Source organism: Lipotes vexillifer, unplaced genomic scaffold (genome assembly GCF_000442215.2).
Source record: "Lipotes vexillifer unplaced genomic scaffold, Lipotes_vexillifer_v1.1 scaffold1261, whole genome shotgun sequence".
Taxonomy (NCBI): domain Eukaryota; kingdom Metazoa; phylum Chordata; class Mammalia; order Artiodactyla; family Lipotidae; genus Lipotes; species Lipotes vexillifer.
Genome location: NW_006796548.1, coordinates 4940 through 25084, shown reverse-complemented (window position 1 = coordinate 25084; position 20145 = coordinate 4940). Strand labels below are relative to the sequence as shown.

The window sequence follows — 20145 nt, the reverse complement described above, 5'->3', positions numbered from 1 at the left end:
GACATATTGAAAGTGATGAAGGAGAAAAACCTGCAACCAAGATTACTCTACCCATCAAAAAAAAAAAAAAAAAAAAAAAAAAAAATTAAAACCTAAACATAGTCACCCCAGAGTCTTTCTCTTCTGAATGAAATGACCCATACTCTTAAGACTTTTCCTCATGGTTCTTCTCAAGTCTGTCAGTCATTTACTGAACCATATTTAGGACCTACTGTCCACACTTTAAAAATGTAGACCCACATTGTATTGTAAGTTTATCATTTAAAAAAAAATAGAAACAAATTGTTTAGTTGGAGTATGAGGATCTAGAGTTGTTATACCTAATCTTCATCTTTCTTCCTCTTCTATTATTAATGAATCAAGCCCCCATTAAAAGTAAGTGTTGGGATTTCCCTGGTGGTCCAGTGGTTAGGACTCCACGCTCTCACTGCGGAGGGCCCGGGTGCACTCCCTGGTCAGGGAACTAAGTTCCCACAAGCTGCGAGGGATGGCCAAAAGAAAAAACAACTAAAAAAAAATGTTAATTTTTTTAAACAAGCATATTACTTTAGTTATTATAAGGAATGAGCACACGTTTTGGTACTTTTAAATTAATGCAATGTTAACGTAATAGAATCAAACAGTACTAAAATCTAGTCCTCATTTTGCTGTTGACTTCCTAGGTGTTCTTCATCAAGTCATTTCCTTCTTTGAGCTTTAGTTTCCTCATCTAGATAGTTTATGCACAGTAACTTTTAAATATTTTTATCACAACCCACATTAAGGAATACATTTTATACTATGATCTAGTATATCTTCCTTTCAGTATGTCTTATATGTGAATGAACCAACCCATTCTATATGTGACATTCTCTGATATCTCCCATAATTTTAATTGAGGTAAAATTCACATGAAATCCACTGTTTTAAACTTTTAAAAAGTGTGCAATTCAGTGGCTTTTAGTACATTCACAGTGTTGTGTGACCATCACCACAATCGCATACCAGAACATTTCCATCATCCCCCAAAAGAATCCCCATACCCATTAAGCAAGTCACTACTTTTCCTCTACCTTCCAGCTCCTGGCAACTACTAATCTATTTCTGTCTCTATGGATTTGCCTGTTCTGGACATTTCATATAAATAGTATCATACAGTATGCGGCCTTTTGTGTCTGGTTTCTTTCACTCAGCATATGCTTTCAGGGTTCATCCATGTGGTATCGTCATCAGTACTTCATTCCTTTTTATGGCTAAATAATATTCCACTGTATAGCTATACCATCTTGCTTATCCATTCCTCGGTTGATGGATATTGAGTTGTTTCTACTTTTTTACCTATCATGAACAATTCTGCTACAAGCATTCATGTACAAGTTTTTGTTTGAACACCTGTTTTCGTTTCTCTTGGGTATATATCTAGGAGTGGGACTGCTGAGTCATATGGTAACTCTTTGTTTAATAAGGAACGTCCAGACTTTCCCATAGCAGCCACATCATTTTATATTCCCAACAGCAATGTGTAAGGGTTCTAATTTCTCCACATAGTCACCAATACTTGTTATTTTCTGTGTTTGTGTGTTTTAATTATAACCATCCTAGTGAGTGTGAAGTGATACCTAATTATTGTTTTGACTTGCATTTCCCAAATAAGATGTGATATTGAGCATCTTTCTATGTGCTTATATCTTCTAAAGAGAAATGTTTACTCAGGTCCTTTTGCCCATTTATTAATTGGGATCTTTGTGGTTTTGATGCTAAATTATAAGATTATTTATATTTATTTATAAATCTTATAAATTATAAGATTTATTTATTCTGGATACTAGACCTTTATCAGATATATGTTTTGCAAATATTTTCTCCCACTGTTGGTTGTCTTCTCATTTTCTTGATAAATATCCTTTAATGTACAAAAGTCTTTAATTTTTATGAAGTCTAATTTATCTGTTTTCTTTTGTCACTTGTGCTTTTGGTGTCGTATCTAATAATTCATTGCCAAATTCAGGGTCATGAAGATTTACCCCTGTGTTTCCCTCTAAGAATTTTGTGATTTTAGCTTTTACATTTAGGTCTTTGATCCATGTCAAGTTAATTTTTGCATGTGTGAGGTAAGGGTCTACTTCATTCTTTTGCATGTAGTTATCCACTTGTCCCAGCACCGTTTGTTGAAAGACTATTTTTTTCTTCTGTATGGGCCATACTTTTTTGCTTCTTTTCATGCCTCATAATTTTTTGTTGAAAACTGAACGTTTGAATATTATAGTGTGGCAACTCTGGAAATTAGATGCTCTCCGGAGTTTGTTGTTGCTCTTTTTTTTTTTTAATAAATTTATTTATTTTATTTTTGGCTGCGTTGGGTCTTCGTTGCGGTTTGTGGGCTTCTCGCAGCGGCTTCTCTTGTTGCAGAGCACAGGCTCTAGGTGCGTGGGCTTCAGTAGTTGTGGTGCGAGGGCTCGGTAGTTGTGGCGCATGGGCTTAGTTGCTCCACAGCATATGAGATCTTCCCGGGCCAGGGATTGAACCCATTTTCCTGCATTGGCAGGTGGATTCTTAACCACTGTAACACCAGGGAAGTCCCTGTTTTTGCTCCTTTTTTTTTTTAATAAATTTATTTATTTTATTTTATTTATTTTATTTTTGGCTGCGTTGGGTTTTTGCTGCTGCACGCAGTTGCAGCGAGTGGGGGCTACTCTTTGTTGCTATGTGCGGGCTTCTTATTGTGGTGGCTTCTCTTGTTGCAGAGTACAGGCTCTAGGTGTGCGGGCTTCAGTAGTTGCAGCACATGGGCTCGGTAGTTGTGGCTCACGGGCTCTAGAGTGCAGGCTCAGTAGATGTGGCACACGGGTTTAGTTGCTCCGTGGCATGTGGGATCTTCCTGGACCAGATATCGAACCCATGTCCCCTGCACTGGCAGGTGGATTCTTAACCACTGCGCCACCAGGGAAGCCCTGTTGCTCCTTTTTGAAGCTGTTGTTTATTTAGTGAATTTTCTGAACTAGTTTTGTAAACTCTGTATTCTTTGTCATGTGTGGACACTGAAATCTCTGTTTCATCAGCTTAGTGGTTCACTGAGATTTCCCTAAACACCTGGGGGGGGCAGGGAGGACTCTTCCAGTCTTTGTAGATTGGCTCTGTGGGTGTGTTGGGGCCTGCTATCACCTCTCAGCCAGGCAGTTTACAGCTCTGTATTAGCCTTCACTTCCTGCTTGTGGTCAGCAAGAGGTTGAGAGCTTAGGGCCTTCTCAGGTCTTTCCTAAGCATGTGCCCAGCCATGGTGTGCAAGTGGCCTTCTAGAGTTGCAAAAATATGTCAAAGCTTTTCAAAGCCCTTATTCTCCAAACTGTCTCGTTCCCCAGCCTTTCCTCTTTGCTGTTATCCCTTGCCCCATTCAGCAGAGGCTCATGCGTTTGTCTTTAAATGTTTTGGACAATTGCTTCTGCCCTGGGAGAGTTCCAAGTTAGGCAAAATAAAGTCAAACCCTTTGAGCTCAGCCATCAGGGAGCCACCAAACAGGTACAAAAAAAAAAATTTTTTTTTTTTTTTATATTTAAACCTACAGTTCTTTGAAAATGAGAAATAAGGTCCATTCTTCCTTGGGTACTTAGGAACCTATACTAGGAATGTAGGCTGTTGTCTTCAAAACTATTGCTGAGTAGGGATGGAGCCCGGATAAGTTAAAATGCTACAAAACTGTCTTACTAGGACCCAGGTGGTTTTTGTCCTCAATAAGTATTCACCTAGTTGCTGTAAACTTTAGTTTCTAGAGTTCTGATAAAGTTGGTTCTGACAGTTTTTTTTGCTGGGTATTTCTCTGCTTTTGTAGAGGGATAACCTTTGAGCATTCCCTACTCTGCCATTTTCACTGATGTAACCTTCTCTCCATATATATTTTTTAAACGTAAGTTGTAGCCCACTAGTGAATTAAGATCTACAGTTCGAAAACACTGGTCTAATATCCTTGGTGTACTAAGAACATATGAACTAATAAGCGAGGTGAAGATTTCCACTCTGAGGGCATGTTAATTAACTATGTTTATTCAAACTTTAACAGAGGAGACTGAAAATATAACCAAAGTGATTTGTTCCACCAACCTTCAGATATGTTGGCAAAATTATAGTCACTTCTCACCATATTAATGGGATATTCAGACAAGTTTCTGAACAGGGTCCCCATTACAGATGTTTTCATCTCCACAGTGTTTGGATTTAGGGGTATACTGTGCAATTGCTGTTACTAGAGACTGTCTTGTCCTCTTTTTCAGCTTTGGGACATCCGTAAGAAAGCAGCGATCCAGACATTTCAGAACACCTACCAAGTGTTAGCTGTGACCTTCAATGACACAAGTGATCAGATTATTTCTGGTGGAATAGACAATGATATCAAGGTATGTTAGATGTTTATCTTATATTTACCTTTCACCTATCTCCACTCACAGAGATAAATCTTTCTAAACTTCTTAGCTTTGCACGTTATGCCAACTAAATGTAAGGTAAATTAGAACTTATTTTCCTTCTGTCCTGTCTTCATTGACTTCCTAAGTCAGGGTTGCATTATAGCTCATGTAAATGCCATTAGGGAGTAGGCAGTTAATGTGAAGTGGGAAGTCCCTGTGTGGGAACTCCGAAAAATGAAGGGTGCATTCCCTGCATTTGAAACTGTTTTTTTAAATGTGTATTGGCCTCATGAGATAGCAGTAAATCAATTTGTGATTCTGTACCCTAATCTCTCAGTGTGTCTTTCTTTTTGAGACTATGGAAAGGAAGTTTTGGGGGGTCCATAGCTAAGAATGTGAGATGGTAATGATGTTGGAGAAAGAGGCAATAGACTACAGTGTCTAGAGGCAGTACAGTGTAGCTCAGGCTTTCAAGTAATTGACTTGGGGTCTATTCTCAGTTCCACTATTTTCTAGTTTTTTGTGACTTCACACTAGTTCTTTCAGCCTCTGTTTTATCATGTGTGCGCCAGGAGTAATAATAATATCTATGTCATAAGGTTGTCATGGGGATTGAATGAGCCAAATTCATTAGAGCACCTCGCAGAGTTTTTGGACATAGCAAGTGCCAGTAAATATGAAATGTGTGGGGGCGGGGGGAGGCCACTCAGTTTGTGTCTGCTTTTACTTACTGGCTTCCTTAGGTATTTCAAAGACTTTGACTTACCTTCTGCTTTGTCATGAGACTAGTAACTGTTGGGTAAATACTCAACTTATGTTGTCTCTACCTAGAAATTGTACTGTATTCCTATCTCTTCTTGCCTCCTTTGCTGTTACTATGGATGGAATGTCCTTTTTTCTAAAGGTAGTCCCTTAAATGGAAGGATTTCAACCTTTTTTTCCTGTCTCTGGGATCTCATGCCATCAATTTTCCCAGATCCTATATATATATATATATATTTTTTTTTAATATTTATTTATTTATTTGGCTGTGCTGGGTCTTAGTTGCAGCCCTCGGGATCTTCCTTGCAGCACTCGGGATCTTTAGTTGCGGCATGTGGGATCTAGTTCCCTGACCAGGGATCAAACCCGGGCCCCCTGCATTGGGAGCGCAGAGTCTTAGCCACTGGACCACCAGGGAAGTCCCCCAGATCCTTTATTTTTAAACAACTGTATTGCTTCTCATTAGCATTTCATTATGCTCAGGTCTTCTCTTGGTGGGGTAAGGAGTCTTCCTTCAGTTCCACATTCTCTTGTTATTGCCCTGTCAATCTTCCCCTTTACAGCCAAACTTCTTTTTTTTTTTTTTTTTTTTTTTTTGCCGTACGTGGGCCTCTCACTGTTGTGGAGCACAGGCTCCGGACGCGCAGGCTCAGCGGCCATGGCTCACGGGCCCAGCCGCTCTGCGGCATGTGGGATCTTCCCGGACCGGGGCACGAACCCGTGTCCCCTGCATCGGCAGGCGGACTCTCAACCACTGCGCCACCAGGGAAGCCCCAGCCAAACTTCTTGAAAGGTGGTGATAGTGGTTATGTTAATAGTGTTATCATTATCCTCTAATACTTAACTGTGTCGGACATTGTTCTTGGAGCTTTACATTATTAATTCATTTAAGCCTCACAACAATCCTATGAAATAAGTACTATTAATGCCGTTTTACCAGTGAAGAAACTGAGCTAAGAGAGGCACAATAACCCGAGGCTATACAGCTAATAAGCGATGAGACCTCAGTTCAAAATGCAGAGTTTGGTTCCAGAGTCCTGCTCTTATTTAATACCTGTGAGAAATCCCCTGAAGATTTCCCACACTCACTGTCTCTAATGTCTTATCTCCGTTCCATTCCTCAGTTCGTATCTCCTGACCACTCCTCAGCAGTCTGGCTTCTGCCTCCACTGTTTTATTGACACTGTTCTCTTCAAGGCCACCAGTGATCTCTCTGTTACTAAACCCAGTAGATCCTTTTAGTCCTTTTTTGTTTGTTTTTTTAAACTGGCTCTAACAATGTGCTTTCCTACCCTTTCCATCAGGCATATCCTTCCTCATATACCTCTACAAGCTATTCTCTCTATGCATTCTTTAAATGTCATTATTCCCCCAGGTTCTTAACTAGATGCTCTTCTTATATATACCTTTCCCTGGACAAGTCTCATCTAATTCTGTGACTTTAATTGTCATTTCTGTTCAGATGAGTCTGTTCTCAACCCAGATCTTCAGCTCCCGGCCCATGTGTACAACCAGCTACTCAGCATCCCCCACTTGGATGTCTCATAAATACTTCAAAATTCACCATTTCCAAAATTCAGCTTCACATCCCTTTTCCACCCTATAACTATTTGGAGAATGTATAGTCAGAACATGGGGGCTTAATTAGATCATCTTAATAGCTAATGCATTATTTCCCTGAGTGAAGTTTGGGGGCCCACTATCATTAGAATCACTAGAGGGCTCTAATACACATAAAAGTGGATTAGTGTCATCTAGCTATGATAATTTTCATACTTTTAAGTTATTATTACATTTACATACTATGAAATTAACCTTTTTTTAGTGTACAGTTCTATGAATTTTAATGCTTGTGCAGATTCATGTAACTACCACAAACAGTACAGAACAATTTCCATCACCCCAAAAATCTTCATAATACTCCTCTGTGTCAAACCCTCTGCCCATCCCTAACCCCTACCAACCATTGATCATGTTCCTTGTCCTATAGTTCCTATTCTAGAATTTCATATGAATGGAATCATACAATATGTAACCTTTTGAGACTGGCTTTTTAAATTTAAACTATGAGAATTTGATCTTTTCATATCTACTGTGGGGATAGACTAGCCTAATACTCTTGTGCCAGTAATGTCTTCTTACCTCAAGTAGTGTGGCTTATTCCGGGCTCTTTGTGTAGACTGTTCCAGGGCGTTTTATAAACAAATATATTCAGTTTTACTATAGTCCTGAAGGGAACTGAGTCTCTTTTTAGGTTTTGAAGGTTTTCCATGTCTTCTCAGACACACGTTATATGTTATACCTTCTGTTAGGATCAGCTTTTTTTCAGATAGCTAATCTCAGTCTTTGTCTGTTGATGTATACCAATTTTTTTCTGAAATCCAAATATATCTCAAATATGAGTAATATATAAATATAGTCCCATGAGTACGGCAGTTAATAACTCTACATCATAGCTTTGTAAACTTTTTTTTTTTAATTGAAATATAGTTGATTTACAGTGTTGTGCTAGTTTCTGGTATACAGCAAAGTAATTCAGTTGTACATATATATTCTTTCTCATATTCTTTTACATTATGGTTTATTACAGGATATTGAGTATAGTTCCCTGTGCTGTACAGTAGGACCTTTGTTGTTTATTTTATATATAGTAGTTTATATCTGCTAATCCCAAACTCCTGATTTATCCCTCCCCAACTCCCTTTCCCCTTTGGTAACCATAAATTTGTTTTCTGTGTCTGTGAGTCTGTTTTGTAAATAAGGTCATTTGTGTCATATTTTAGATTCCACATGTAAGTGATGTATCATATGGTATTTGTCTTTCCCTTTCTGACTTACTTCACTTAGTATGATAATATCTAGGTCCATCCATGTTACTGCAAATGGCATTATTTCATTCTTTTTATGGCTGAGTAATATTACATTATATAATATACCACATTTTCTTTATCCATTCATCTGTTGATGGACATTTAGGTTGCTTCCATGTCTTGGCTGTTGTAAATGGTGCTGCTGTGAACATTGGGTACATGTATCTTTTCAAATTAGAGTTTTCTCCTGATGTATGCCCAGGAGTGGGGCTGTTGGATCATATCATAGCTTTGTATCTTTATCTTTCTAAACTAAAACGTCATTATTCTGTCCACAGACGTTCAAGTTTTTCTGCCAGTGCTCACTTTCAGGGATTTTCTTTTTATTAGAAATGCACACAGTATTCTAAAAACTCGAGCATTCTCATCATGTACCTGCTCTGGATCATTACGTTCTCTTGTCAGCATTGGGAACTCCGTGTTTGTGTGCTGTTTACAGTATGTCTTATTTTCCAAGCTAAAAATCAGGGTAGTCTTTCCTGATTTGCCTACTTATTTACCTTAAAAGTTTTGCAGAGATGTAAAAAATGCATTTAACTGTATGGTTAATAAATCAACTTTATTGGGAATAAAATTATTAAAAATTGAGATAAAATTATTTATTACAATTTAAATGTTTTTAGTAGCAAAAATGATCATTTTTTCATTGAAGAAAGTTTAGAAAAAATAAAAATAGAAAAAAAGTCACTCGTAGTCTCATCATTCAGATTTAGTCACTCTTGATATTTCAGTTTATTTCCTCTCAGTCTCTTTCTGTGCCATAGTGTTTTGTATGTAAATGTCTTAATGTTCAGATAAAATTTTATATGATGCTCTTTTCACTTAGTAACACATAGCTACTACTTTGTCTGGAACCCCCGACACTAGATATTGCCATGGCTAGCTTAGTCTTGCCTTCAAATGTCAGCTCAGACATATCTGTAAAGAGGATTTCTTAGATGAAACTAGGCCCTCCTAGTTGCTCTCCATCACATCACTCTTATCTTACTTTCTTCTTAGCGTTGTAGTTAGGATCATTTTTCTGTTTCTTTTGTTCTCTAGTTTTATTGAGATATAATTGACTTATAACACTGTATTAGTTTTCAGTATACAGCATAATGACTTATATAACACAAAATGATTAACTTTAGAAGTCTAGTTAACATCCATCACTTCACATTGTTAGAATATATTTTCTTGTGATAAGAACTTTTAAGATCTATTTTCTTAGCAACTTTCAAATATACAATGCAGTATTGTTAACTTTAGTCACCATAATGTACATAACGTCCCCAGAACTTAGGATCATTTTTCTGATTCTGCCACTTAATTCCTAGCTATGTGATCTTAAGAAAGTTATTTAACCTCTCTGAGTTTCCATTTCTTATCTCTAAATGGGAATAATCAGCCTACCTCATACAGTTGTTACGTGGATTAAATGAGGTAAAAAATATAATATTCTTAGCAACATGGCAGTTACATAGTAAGTGTTCAGCACATGTCAGCTACCATCATCTAGAATATTAGAATAGTCTAGATATTTTATTATTAGAATATTCCATAACGTAGTAAGCAGCAGTCAATATACTGAACATTTAGTCTGTTTCATATGTATCACTATTACAAATTATGCTGCTGTATCCAACATATTTGTGTGTGAAACTTTTTCCATATTTAGTTACTTCCTCAGAATAGATTTCTAGATGAAAATTAATGTGTTAACAAATATAAGGATGTTTCACATTTTGGATACAGGTTGCCAGATTGTTTTTTGGCGACAGTAGTTAATAATTTGAAATCAGGTTGCTATAGCTATTTGGCTTCATTTCACTCTTGTATAACTAAGGGGTGTGCTTGAGAGATGTGAGACCATAGAATTTCAGTCTTCTCCCTATTTAACAACATCCTGTTCTGACATGCTTAGGAGTGAGTAACTGCCCTTGGACCCAGAAAGACTCTTTTTAAGAATATATATATATATATATGTATGTGTGTATGTATGTATTTATTTAATTTATTATTTTTTTTGGCTGCGTTGTGTCTTCACTGCTCCGTGCGGGCTTTCTCTAGTTGTGGGGAGCGGGGGCTACTCTTTATTGTGGTGTGCAGGCTTCTCATTGTGGTGGCTTCTCATTGCGGAGTGTGGGCTTCAGTAGCTATGGCCCAGGCTTGAACCCGTGTCCCCTGCAAATTGCCTCTATCAAATTGCCTCTAGTCAATTAACAAGTATGCTTTAAGCAGTCAGGGGCTTACCAGCCTTGAGCATTTGCTTGACAAATCCCTATACTGCCTTACTACATTAGGAAGTACTCCTGACTAGCCTGGTTTTTGTTTGCTTCTGTCTCTCAGATACACTGCCTTTTCTGAGAAAGGGGGGGAGCAAACAGGGAATGGAAGCCCCTTTTAAAATCTGGAGTGAGCAAATTATCTATATGTTTGTGAGCAAATATACTGTTCCTGCCAGCCTCTTGGGATTTTCTTCCTGGGCATAGAATTGTGGAGTCAGAGGAAAATGAATAGAAGAAAATGTGCTTCTTCTTAATGACTTGAAGATCTGATTGGCAATTCTTTGGCATTGCTTGTAATCCTGAGCTCTAGTCAGAATGGGAGTTTAGTTGATGATTTTTTTTAAGGTAGTGGGTAAAGATAGATTTTCCCACCTCTGCTCTCATCCTTTCCGATTATCTGGGCCAGAAGGATCTTTCTGGAATCTGGCCAGCTCATTCCACTCCTCTGAACCCTTCTGTGGCTCCCCAGTGAGGGAGATCAAATCCAAGCCAGTCATTGAAAACCTTTCATGAGCTGCCCTTTGCCTGCCTATCACTCAAGCATTGTCTGCTGCCTCTCTTTGCCCAATTCCCTGCAACCCAGTAATTTTTTCATGCCTCTCTGCTTTCATGCATTGTCTTTGCCTGGGAATACCCTTCTATTTTGTCTAAATAAAAATTACCTCTTAGGGGCTTCCCTAAGAGGCGCAGTGGTTGAGGAATCTGCCTGCCAATGCAGGGGACACGGGTTCGATCCGTCGACCGGGAAGATCCCGCACGCAGCTGAGCACCTAAGCCTGTGCACCACAACTACTGAGCCTGCGCTCTAGCGCCCGTGCTCCGCAACAAGAGAAGCCACCGCAATGAGAAGCCCACACACCGTACAAAGAGTGGCCCCCGCTCACCACAACTAGAGCGAGCCCATGTGCAACGAGGACCCAACGCAGCCAAAAATAAATAAATTAAATAAATAATTTTTTTTTAAAAACCCAACAAGCTCTTGGGAATTCCCTGGTGGTCCAGTGGTTAGGACTCTGCGCTCTCACTGCCAGGCGCCCAGGTTCCAGCCCTGACTAGGGAACTAAGATCCCACAAGCTGCGTGGTGTGGCAAACAAATAAACAAACAAAAATCTCCTTTTTCCATATCCTGCTCAAGTGCTTTATTCTCTGTGAAACCTTCCCTTTCTCCCTCCCATCCATGTACCATGGAAACATTAATCCCTCCGCTGTCTTGGCTATTGCCCCCTTTCCAGGCCTCTCATCACTTTTTTAGCTCCTTGAGAACAGGGACAACATCTCTTTTATCTCCAGCAGCGCCTGCCACTAATCAGATGCCCAAACATTCACTGAACAGCTGATTAGGACATCTGCAAAATATTTTGCTTAAATTAGTGCCCTACTCACTCTTCTTTGGCAAATCCCAGATACATTTTGGCTCTGCAGAACAGCATGTGCAGGCCTCAGAGGAAAGTCTGGAAGGAGCACCCAAGTGTTGTGAGGGATGATGAATTACATTCTCTCCTAAAAAGCTGAAGATTTCAACAATGCCTTCTCTGAAGAGGAGGAACAATAGCTTGAACAAAAAAATGTCAGCCACTTCAAGCTTCCCTAATTATTGAGGCAACAAACATCCTGACACAAAAATGACTGTATATGAAGTGTGTTGGGTTCCACACACATGAATTATTGATGGGGAAAGTGGAGTTGTCTGCCTTATGTATTGCTTTGACATATAACATCAAATTCATTTCTAGATGAGGAAGATGTCTTGCTTAAAGGGACAGCAGAAAATTGTTTCATTTAGAAAAACTATGTGTCAGTACTGAATCAAATTTGGATGAAATTTTATATGATAACAATGACCTTAACAAAATTGCTGTTCTTTTTCCATATGACATTCCAGACCATTTCTATTGCCTTTAATATATTTTTTACATAGTTTCAGTCTATGTAAATATAGGCTGTTTTGTATTTTCCTTTGCTTAATAATAGATTATTTTATAAACATTTTTACATTTGATCTTCAGAGTATTTGTAGGAGTTGCTTAATAATAGCTACCAATTATTATTGGGCCTGCTGTGTACTAGGCATTCTATTTGTAATCCTCACAACAGCCATAAGAAGTAAATGTTATCTCCACCTTACAGACCAGAAACAGGCTCAGAGAGGGTTAGTGGCCCAGTGATACATAACTTTTAAGTTTCAAAGACTGGTTCGGTCTGACCCTAAATGCTCACTCTTTCCACTCTGCTCTTCGAATGCTAGCATGAGAGCTCGTAGTGTTACAGTATGTTTATGAGCCATAACTTAATGAACAATTTATTTTTTCTGTCTGACATTAGGTTATTTTCAGCTGAACTGTTTCTCTTACCTTTCCTACCCAGGGAACAGTGAACCTACAATTTATTTTTCTTTTAATAAATATGTTTTTCCATTGTATACATGTTATGACGTTAAATGAAAAATTTTAAGCCTCTATTTTTGCATATTACCTTGTTATATACATTTTACATGCAATCATAATGCCTTTTTAAATGACTTGTTTACTTGTTTTTATATAGTTATAATTTATTTTTAGTTGCTAAGAATCATAGTTTAAGTGTTTTAAATGCTACTTTGCTTTTTAATTCCTAATATATTTTGTTATGAATTAAAAATAACCTCTTTAAATTGTATTATTTTTTGTTAAACTTGATCTTAATATTTGACATTCATTAGTTCATATTTTTCTAGTCAAACTTAGTAACTTTGACTCTGTTTTAGAAAGGCAAGAGTTTTTTCTTCTTTGGTAGAAATCCTATATTTTGTGGTAAAGTAATGCTTGGCCCAGAGGCAGATTAAGAAGGGATACCAATTTTCCCAGGCAGTTGACTCTTTAATAACTATTTCTTTGCTGTTCACAATTTGATTTTCTGGGAGTGCTGCCTTGTTTTGTTTTGCAGGTCTGGGACCTGCGCCAAAATAAGCTGACCTACACGATGAGAGGCCATGCAGATTCAGTGACTGGCCTGAGTTTAAGCTCTGAAGGCTCTTATCTCTTGTCCAATGCAATGGACAATACAGGTAACTTTGGAAAGGAAAGCTCTCCCAGTGCCCAGTCACTGTAGACCCTAAAGAAAGTGGGCATTAGAAACTAGAAATGTGTGCTGGATAAATGAGGGTCCAAGGAAAGAGTCCAGGATGGCTTGCAGGTGTCCACCAGGACAATTAGGAAAACAGCTTGTAATAGAAAACACGTCAGGCCCAGAGGGCTGGGTGCGCGGGAAGGCAGCCTGGCCTCCACGCCACATGCCACCATGTCGATGCTTTGCCGCCTCGGCGTTGTAAGGCAGATGTCTCTTCTTTGCCTGTGACAAATAGGTTTTGGAAAAAGTTGCCTATGATGACCCTGAACTTGCACCTTTATGAGACTCAGAAGGAAGAGAAGTCCAAACCCATCAGACGTTGCCCCATTCACTACAAAGAGGACCTGCCTTTTGATATTGTAGAGCTCATGGAGGAGATAGAAAAGAAGACAGGATTTTTAACAAATGTATTTAAGTGTTGTGTCACCGGCCATTGGAATTCAGAGCCTTCTTTGCTTACTACAGTGCCGTCTGTAACAAGGAAACAGGCCAGCTCAGCAAAGCTGACAAGGAACTCATCATTGTGGTAACCAGCCTGGCCGACCGGTGCTCTTATAGCGTGGTTGTCCACAGTGCCCGGTACAGGGTCTTCTCAAAGAACCCAGTGCTCTCTGACCAGGTCCGTGTGAACTGGAGAAAGTCTGACCTCCCTGCCCAGGAAAAGGCAATGCTGGAATTTGCACTTGCTATTTTCCTGAGCTGATGATAACATGACCATTTCAAAAAGCTCGAGGTACATGTCTTCACCCAAGAAGATGCCTGGGATATAGCTGCAATTCAGCCTTTTTATGCCATGTCCAGCCACCTTGCTCATTTTGTCAGTCTTGTTCCCAACAAAGAATTCTATCTGATGGGCAGAAACAATGATGTCAAAGACATCAGGAGTGAACCTGCTGCTCTCAAAGTATAAAAGCCTGAACAGAAAGGCCAATGTTTACATGTCCAGCACACTGCATTATAAGACACCAGTTGGGAAGTAATTTTTTAAAATATTTAGTCAGTGGATAGGGAAGAAAGTAAATAAATTTGTTCCCTGCCTGCTTGGTGAGATAGATCCTAAGGGACATGTGATATCTGGGCCTAGGGGAAACCTTTTACTTTTTTACTTCTGTTGTGATCAGGGACAAAGGAGTTCAGAGGATGCTTTAGGCATTTCTGATGAACTGATATCTCTGAATTTCAGCAGTTGAAGTTGAACATTTTTTAGCTTTTAAAAATAGTGTTACATAGAAATTGGTCTGTATAGACTAGTTTGAAATCAGTTCCTTGTTAACACGGTGGTATGTAAAGACTCTGAAAGGCAGTGGGTAAATAGAAGCAGGCACCATGTTTTTCTTTCTTTAATGCCTTCCCCATTAACCTCCAGTGATTTTTGTTTAAATCATGGTCATCTCAGTAGAATTTTAGTCCTTATGTAGTTTATTCTTATTTTAGGTTTTAGTAAAAATTATTTGGAACAAGAAGGTGCTCATATTTTAAGCAGAAGTGTAAGAAAAAACCGACCCTGACTTTACTAAGCGACTCGTTCTGCGTGTCACAACCACCACTGCCTTATGTGTGCGGCTGTCTTAACTTTGCAGGAGTCATTTTCATTATCTAACTGATAGAGGTACATGCAAACCTACAAAATGCTTAGAGGTACATGCAAACCTACAAAATGCTTTTGTTTCCATTTGACTTCTTTAGATTCTCTAAATTGCCAGTGACCAGTTCTTAATCAGTTTGGGGGCAATAGTGAGTTAATTTTGAATTGCCTGAACTGTGAAACCTGATTATCTTGAGACAGCACAACTCTTGCTGCAGAGCTTGTGTTTTTCTGTTGGAACTATATCTTAAATACTTTGGAATATGTAACCTTTTAAAATTGACTTTTGAGGGGAGGAGGCAGGGGCATAAAAAAGAAAAGAAAAGAAAAGGAAGAAAAAGAAAAAACTTTAGAAGAGATGGTCAAGAAGCCAGGATACTAGTCCCAGATCTGCCATCTAATCCCTGAGCAACTTTGCACGTAGCATTTGTCCTCTCTGGGCATCAGTTTCTATACTGATAATATAAGAGACCTGGACTTTACTTTTAAGGCCCATTTCAGTTCTGGTATGTTATGAATCCAAGGCTGTGGATTCAAGCGCGGTACAAAAAACTCATAGTGATTAGTTTACTGAGGAAGATGAGTCTGGAGATCCATCCAAGGCAGTTCTCAAGCATTTTCAAAGAATACCAAGCTAAGATGATCAATAGACCTATTGATATCTCAGTTGTGCTTTCTGCCAGTCTATCTTCCCTTCCCTATGTGACAAGAGGTCCTCATTAAAACACCTCAGTATTCTGGATTTACACACACACTTGTCCTTTCTTTGCTTATTTTTGAATTGTTGGATGGGAGGTTGGGTTTACTATAGCAAAAAAGAAAGATGATCTGTTGGATTATATGCTTAATATTGGGAGAGTTTGGAACTGCCCCTCTGATAGACTAAAATGTTTTCACTGACATTTTGTAAATGAAAACTGTGCCTAGCACTCAATGGGTGCTCAATTAATACTTGTTGAATGAATGAACATCCTTACCTTCTGACTGTATTCTCAGCTGAATAGCAAACTTTCATGCATAGCTTCACCTTTTTATACCTGTTTGACTTCAAGGATTGTTGTTTTTTTCACATTCAAATAAAATGACATCACTCAAATTCCACTGTAGGTTTAGCTTTAGTTAACAATGGCTGTGGCCACTGCTTACTGTGGGTGTTTATATCCTATTTCAATAGATTTGCCATTGTCTAATTCTAGCTTTGTTCATAGTAAGGAAAGATGAGATTCTTAGCTTTAGTTAACAATGGCTGTGGCCACTGCTTACTGTGGGTGTTTATATCCTATTTCAATAGATTTGCCATTGTCTAATTCTAGCTTTGTTCATAGTAAGGAAAGATGAGATTCTTAGCTTTAGTTAACAATGGCTGTGGCCACTGCTTACTGTGGGTGTTTATATCCTATTTCAATAGATTTGCCATTGTCTAATTCTAGCTTTGTGCATAGTAAGGAAAGATGAGATTCCCTAAATGGTTATTAAAATAAAAATAAGAATCTCTTGTTATAGCTATACAATAAAATAACAAATTTTTTGTTTATTTTTATTGTTTTGTTTATTGCTGCCAATCTTGTAGAGCCCTTTCACATGTATCATTTTATTTGACCCTTAAAATATTCTTATTTTAAAAAAAAGAGCAAGTGGTATTCTCATTTTATAAAGGCGACCAAAACACAAAGAACCTCACTATTTTCCTGATATCTCCCATATATACAGCAGAGCTAGAATTGGAATCAAAGTTCACTTTTTCTAATTCTTGGTAGTTTGGTAGTTGTCAGTTTCCCCTATGAGCAAAATTAGAAAAGGTTAGTCCTGAGTTTGATTTTTATAGATTGATTGTCACAGTAGTCAGTGGTATTTAGATTGTCATATTGAAACTTTGCTAGGTGTGACTTTTGGGGTTGGCAGAGGAATCATTTGCAGAATGTTTTGTTGAAATCAGTATCACACCCAACTACTTTCTGTTGCAGATCCCTGGCAATGTGTTTGACATTTTCCCTTCCTACCTTCTCAGTTTTCCTCTGTGTCCTTAGTCCCTGTTAATAGAACTTGGATGCATTTCGTTCCCATTAGAAAAATAAAAAAGCCTTGTTAGGTAGCAGTGTACCATGTTGGTCTTTCTCCACCCAGGAAACAGCATCTATCATTGGCATGATTCTGATTTCAGCTGGGTTCTCAGGAGGCCCCTGGCTGATAGCTGTTTTGCTTTGTTTGTTTGAATTTGCAGTGCGGGTCTGGGATGTCCGGCCATTTGCTCCCAAAGAAAGGTGTGTGAAGATATTTCAAGGAAATGTGCACAACTTTGAAAAGGTGAGTTCTGCATGGCAGAGGAATTTTACTGTCCATTTGATTCAAAGAAACATTTAAGATGGTGCTAAGGATAAGGAACAACAGTTCTACTGAGAAGGGGCTGCATTCTAGTAACACTGTTCTGCATCAAAACTGTTCTTGCCAGAAGTAAAAGTAATAGAAGCATAGGCAAGAAGGCAATCACATAGATAGATAGTGATGGGGCCCCCCTCAAATTTAGGACTTCGGGCTTCAACAAGACACTGCTATCTTTTTAATTCCTTGGAAACTTTGACCCTCAGAGATCAGTGTTCCATATGGGACTCAGATTCCCATGGCTATTACCCAGATGGCCACCCTCACCCTCCCAGTGACCAGCTATTAGAGCCCTGAGAATACATCCCTTCCCTCAGTAAGCACCACAGGCCAAGTTCTGAGAGACAGAAATTTTTTCTAAACTCTCAAATCCCAGGTCAGCTCTTCAAAGCAGCTTTTCCTCCAGATAGTTTGTTAATATAGACTAATGTTTTTCTTTCGAGAACCCATTAAAATTCAATTTCACTTTATAAATCAAATTTTATCTTTTGTTAGAATTGCTTTTATTTTTATTTTCCTATAATATAAACAAAAAATTTAATGAGGATCAAGATAAAGGAGCAAGGGGAGCCTCCGTTTGTAGGCAGAATAAAATTTTGTTGCCAGGTCCACTCTTAATTTACTGTAAATTGAGCAATTTCTACAGTTGGTTTTTATATAGTTTGAAATATATCAAATTAGGCTGTCTTGGGCCAATATAAGATAATTATTGATTATATGCTGGGGAGAATAATTAAAACTCTATTTAAGAGGGGGAATTTCCTGGCGGTCTAGTGGTTAGGACTCCATGCGTCCACTCTAGGGGGCACAGGTTCGATCCCTGGTCAGGGAACTAAGATCCCACAAGCCGTGTGGCACGGCCAAGAAAAAACTCAGGAAATTTAAAGTCTCTTAGTGATGCTGTAGTCTAATAAAGAGGGGTTTGGTGCATTATTATATTCATTGGATTCCTTCTTATTCATCATTATAGAATCTTCTGAGATGTTCTTGGTCACCTGATGGAAGCAAGATAGCAGCTGGCTCAGCCGACAGGTAAGGATTACTGGGCATGAGGTAAAGAATGATGTAGCCATGCAGGTATCTTCTCATGTTTAATACATTAAGTGCAGATACTGAGCTATAGCAGACAGGGAGTTATAGCTGTACTCAGAGATGAAGTCATGTGCGGTCTGAAGGGTTTCGGATCATGTGAACAAACACATCATTTCTGCCCTCTCTGGATACATTTTACACCTGGAGTGTAAACAGTTTCTTTGGTTATTGGATTCCCTTTGCCATCAAAGTAAAATTCAAACTCCTAATCTGGCTCCAGTTTCCTTCATGAGATTCTTCTGCCATGCTTCAGTTCATTCAGATACATATTGTGTACTCCTCCCCCACCATCACCACAGTGCTTCACTCACATGGAACTTTCCCTGTTCTTGCATCCCTTATGCCTCCAGGCTTCTCTCTTATATCTCCTCTTCTCCATTATCCAAACTCCTATATCTCTGTAGTAATCACCTATATGATATCTATAAACTTTCCTGGCTCTCTCTCCCCCTTACCTCTCAAGCATTACTAATTGCTCTTTGTTCTGGCTTGTAGTCACACTGTATACATCTAACCTTTATTAACGTTTATTACATCTTACAGTAAGACAAACATAGTGGGGCACTCCTACTAAATTATATGCTCCTAGATGTCAGGAAATGAGTCTTACTCATCTCTGAGTGAGTAAGCAGCTAGTGAATATTACATGAATAAATTCCTAGCTCAAGGATGGTAGTCAAATTTTGCCCTGCATATCAGCTCATCTATTGGTAATGGCTGCCTATGTTGGGGATGATTCAGAGCTGGGTCTGGGTTCAATGGGAAAAGTGTCAAGATTGCTAGGTGAGGGGTATGGCAGTATGTGGGCTAGGTATTTTCCAACCCTAAGCTGAATTAAGAGACTGTGAAGCTTTAACTATCAATTTAAACTGCCTGAGGAATTAGGTGATGAATGAGAAACAGAAGAGAGAGAATTCTTCATTCAGATGCTGTTGTATTTGACATGTCTGTGGTGACCTATAATTGGGAGTCACAGGTTGAGTAGGGGTGTTCAAGTGCCTAGGGCTGCAAATGTGGAATGGTAAAGAATGATGAGGCCCTCTGATGGTAGACTCTAGGTTTAGCTCCTAATGGGAGGTGTCTTAACCCTTTTTAGCTTAACCCCATCTTTCTCCCCCCTTAGAGATTTTCCTGCTACCTGACTAAAACAGGCACCATCCTATAAGCATGAAGCCTTTCCTAGGCTAGCTTGGGCTTTCAGCATGTGCCAGAGTTTTCTCCTATATGTGGGTCTAGCACAACCGTAAAGAAACCTCACTTTGGTCTGTTCCCCCCTTCTGACTTTTGAACAATGCTGAACATACCTGAAGATTCCAGAGTCCACTTTTTTTCCCTGGCATGTTTAATGCCAGGAAAAATGGACAAGTATTTGAGTATTTTATGGGGGAAAAAGGGCCCAGGTAAAAACCATGTCACATTGCTGGTTTGAGTCCTGGTGGTTTAGCAAGCTGCCCTGAAGAGGGAATCTAAAGGATTTTCAGTTGCCAGGTTTCTAAAGACCTTGAAAAACAGGCCCACAGCCTAAGATGTCTTACATTCTGACAGAGTAAGAACCATTCTAAGTATTTTTACATGATTTTCAGCAGAGATGTATCTTTCCTATGTAATTAAGCTTTTAAATGATATCTGCCTAGCTTTTCTTCTGAGCAGTTTGTTTCTGATATTGGTCCTTTCTAACTTTCAGTGTCCTCTCTTCCCTCTTTCCCTC

At 38.8% G+C, this 20145-nt stretch overlaps 1 protein-coding gene across 1 annotated transcript in view; it reads left to right on the top strand.

The window, feature by feature from the left end:
* The window catches only part of SNRNP40 (small nuclear ribonucleoprotein U5 subunit 40), a 38202-nt gene that overhangs the window by 14939 nt on the left and 3118 nt on the right, over positions 1-20145 (top strand). The window contains 4 exon segments of the mRNA XM_007468643.1: positions 4245-4367; positions 13199-13319; positions 17188-17270; positions 18316-18377. Of these exon segments, the coding sequence (XP_007468705.1) occupies positions 4245-4367; positions 13199-13319; positions 17188-17270; positions 18316-18377 (389 nt within the window).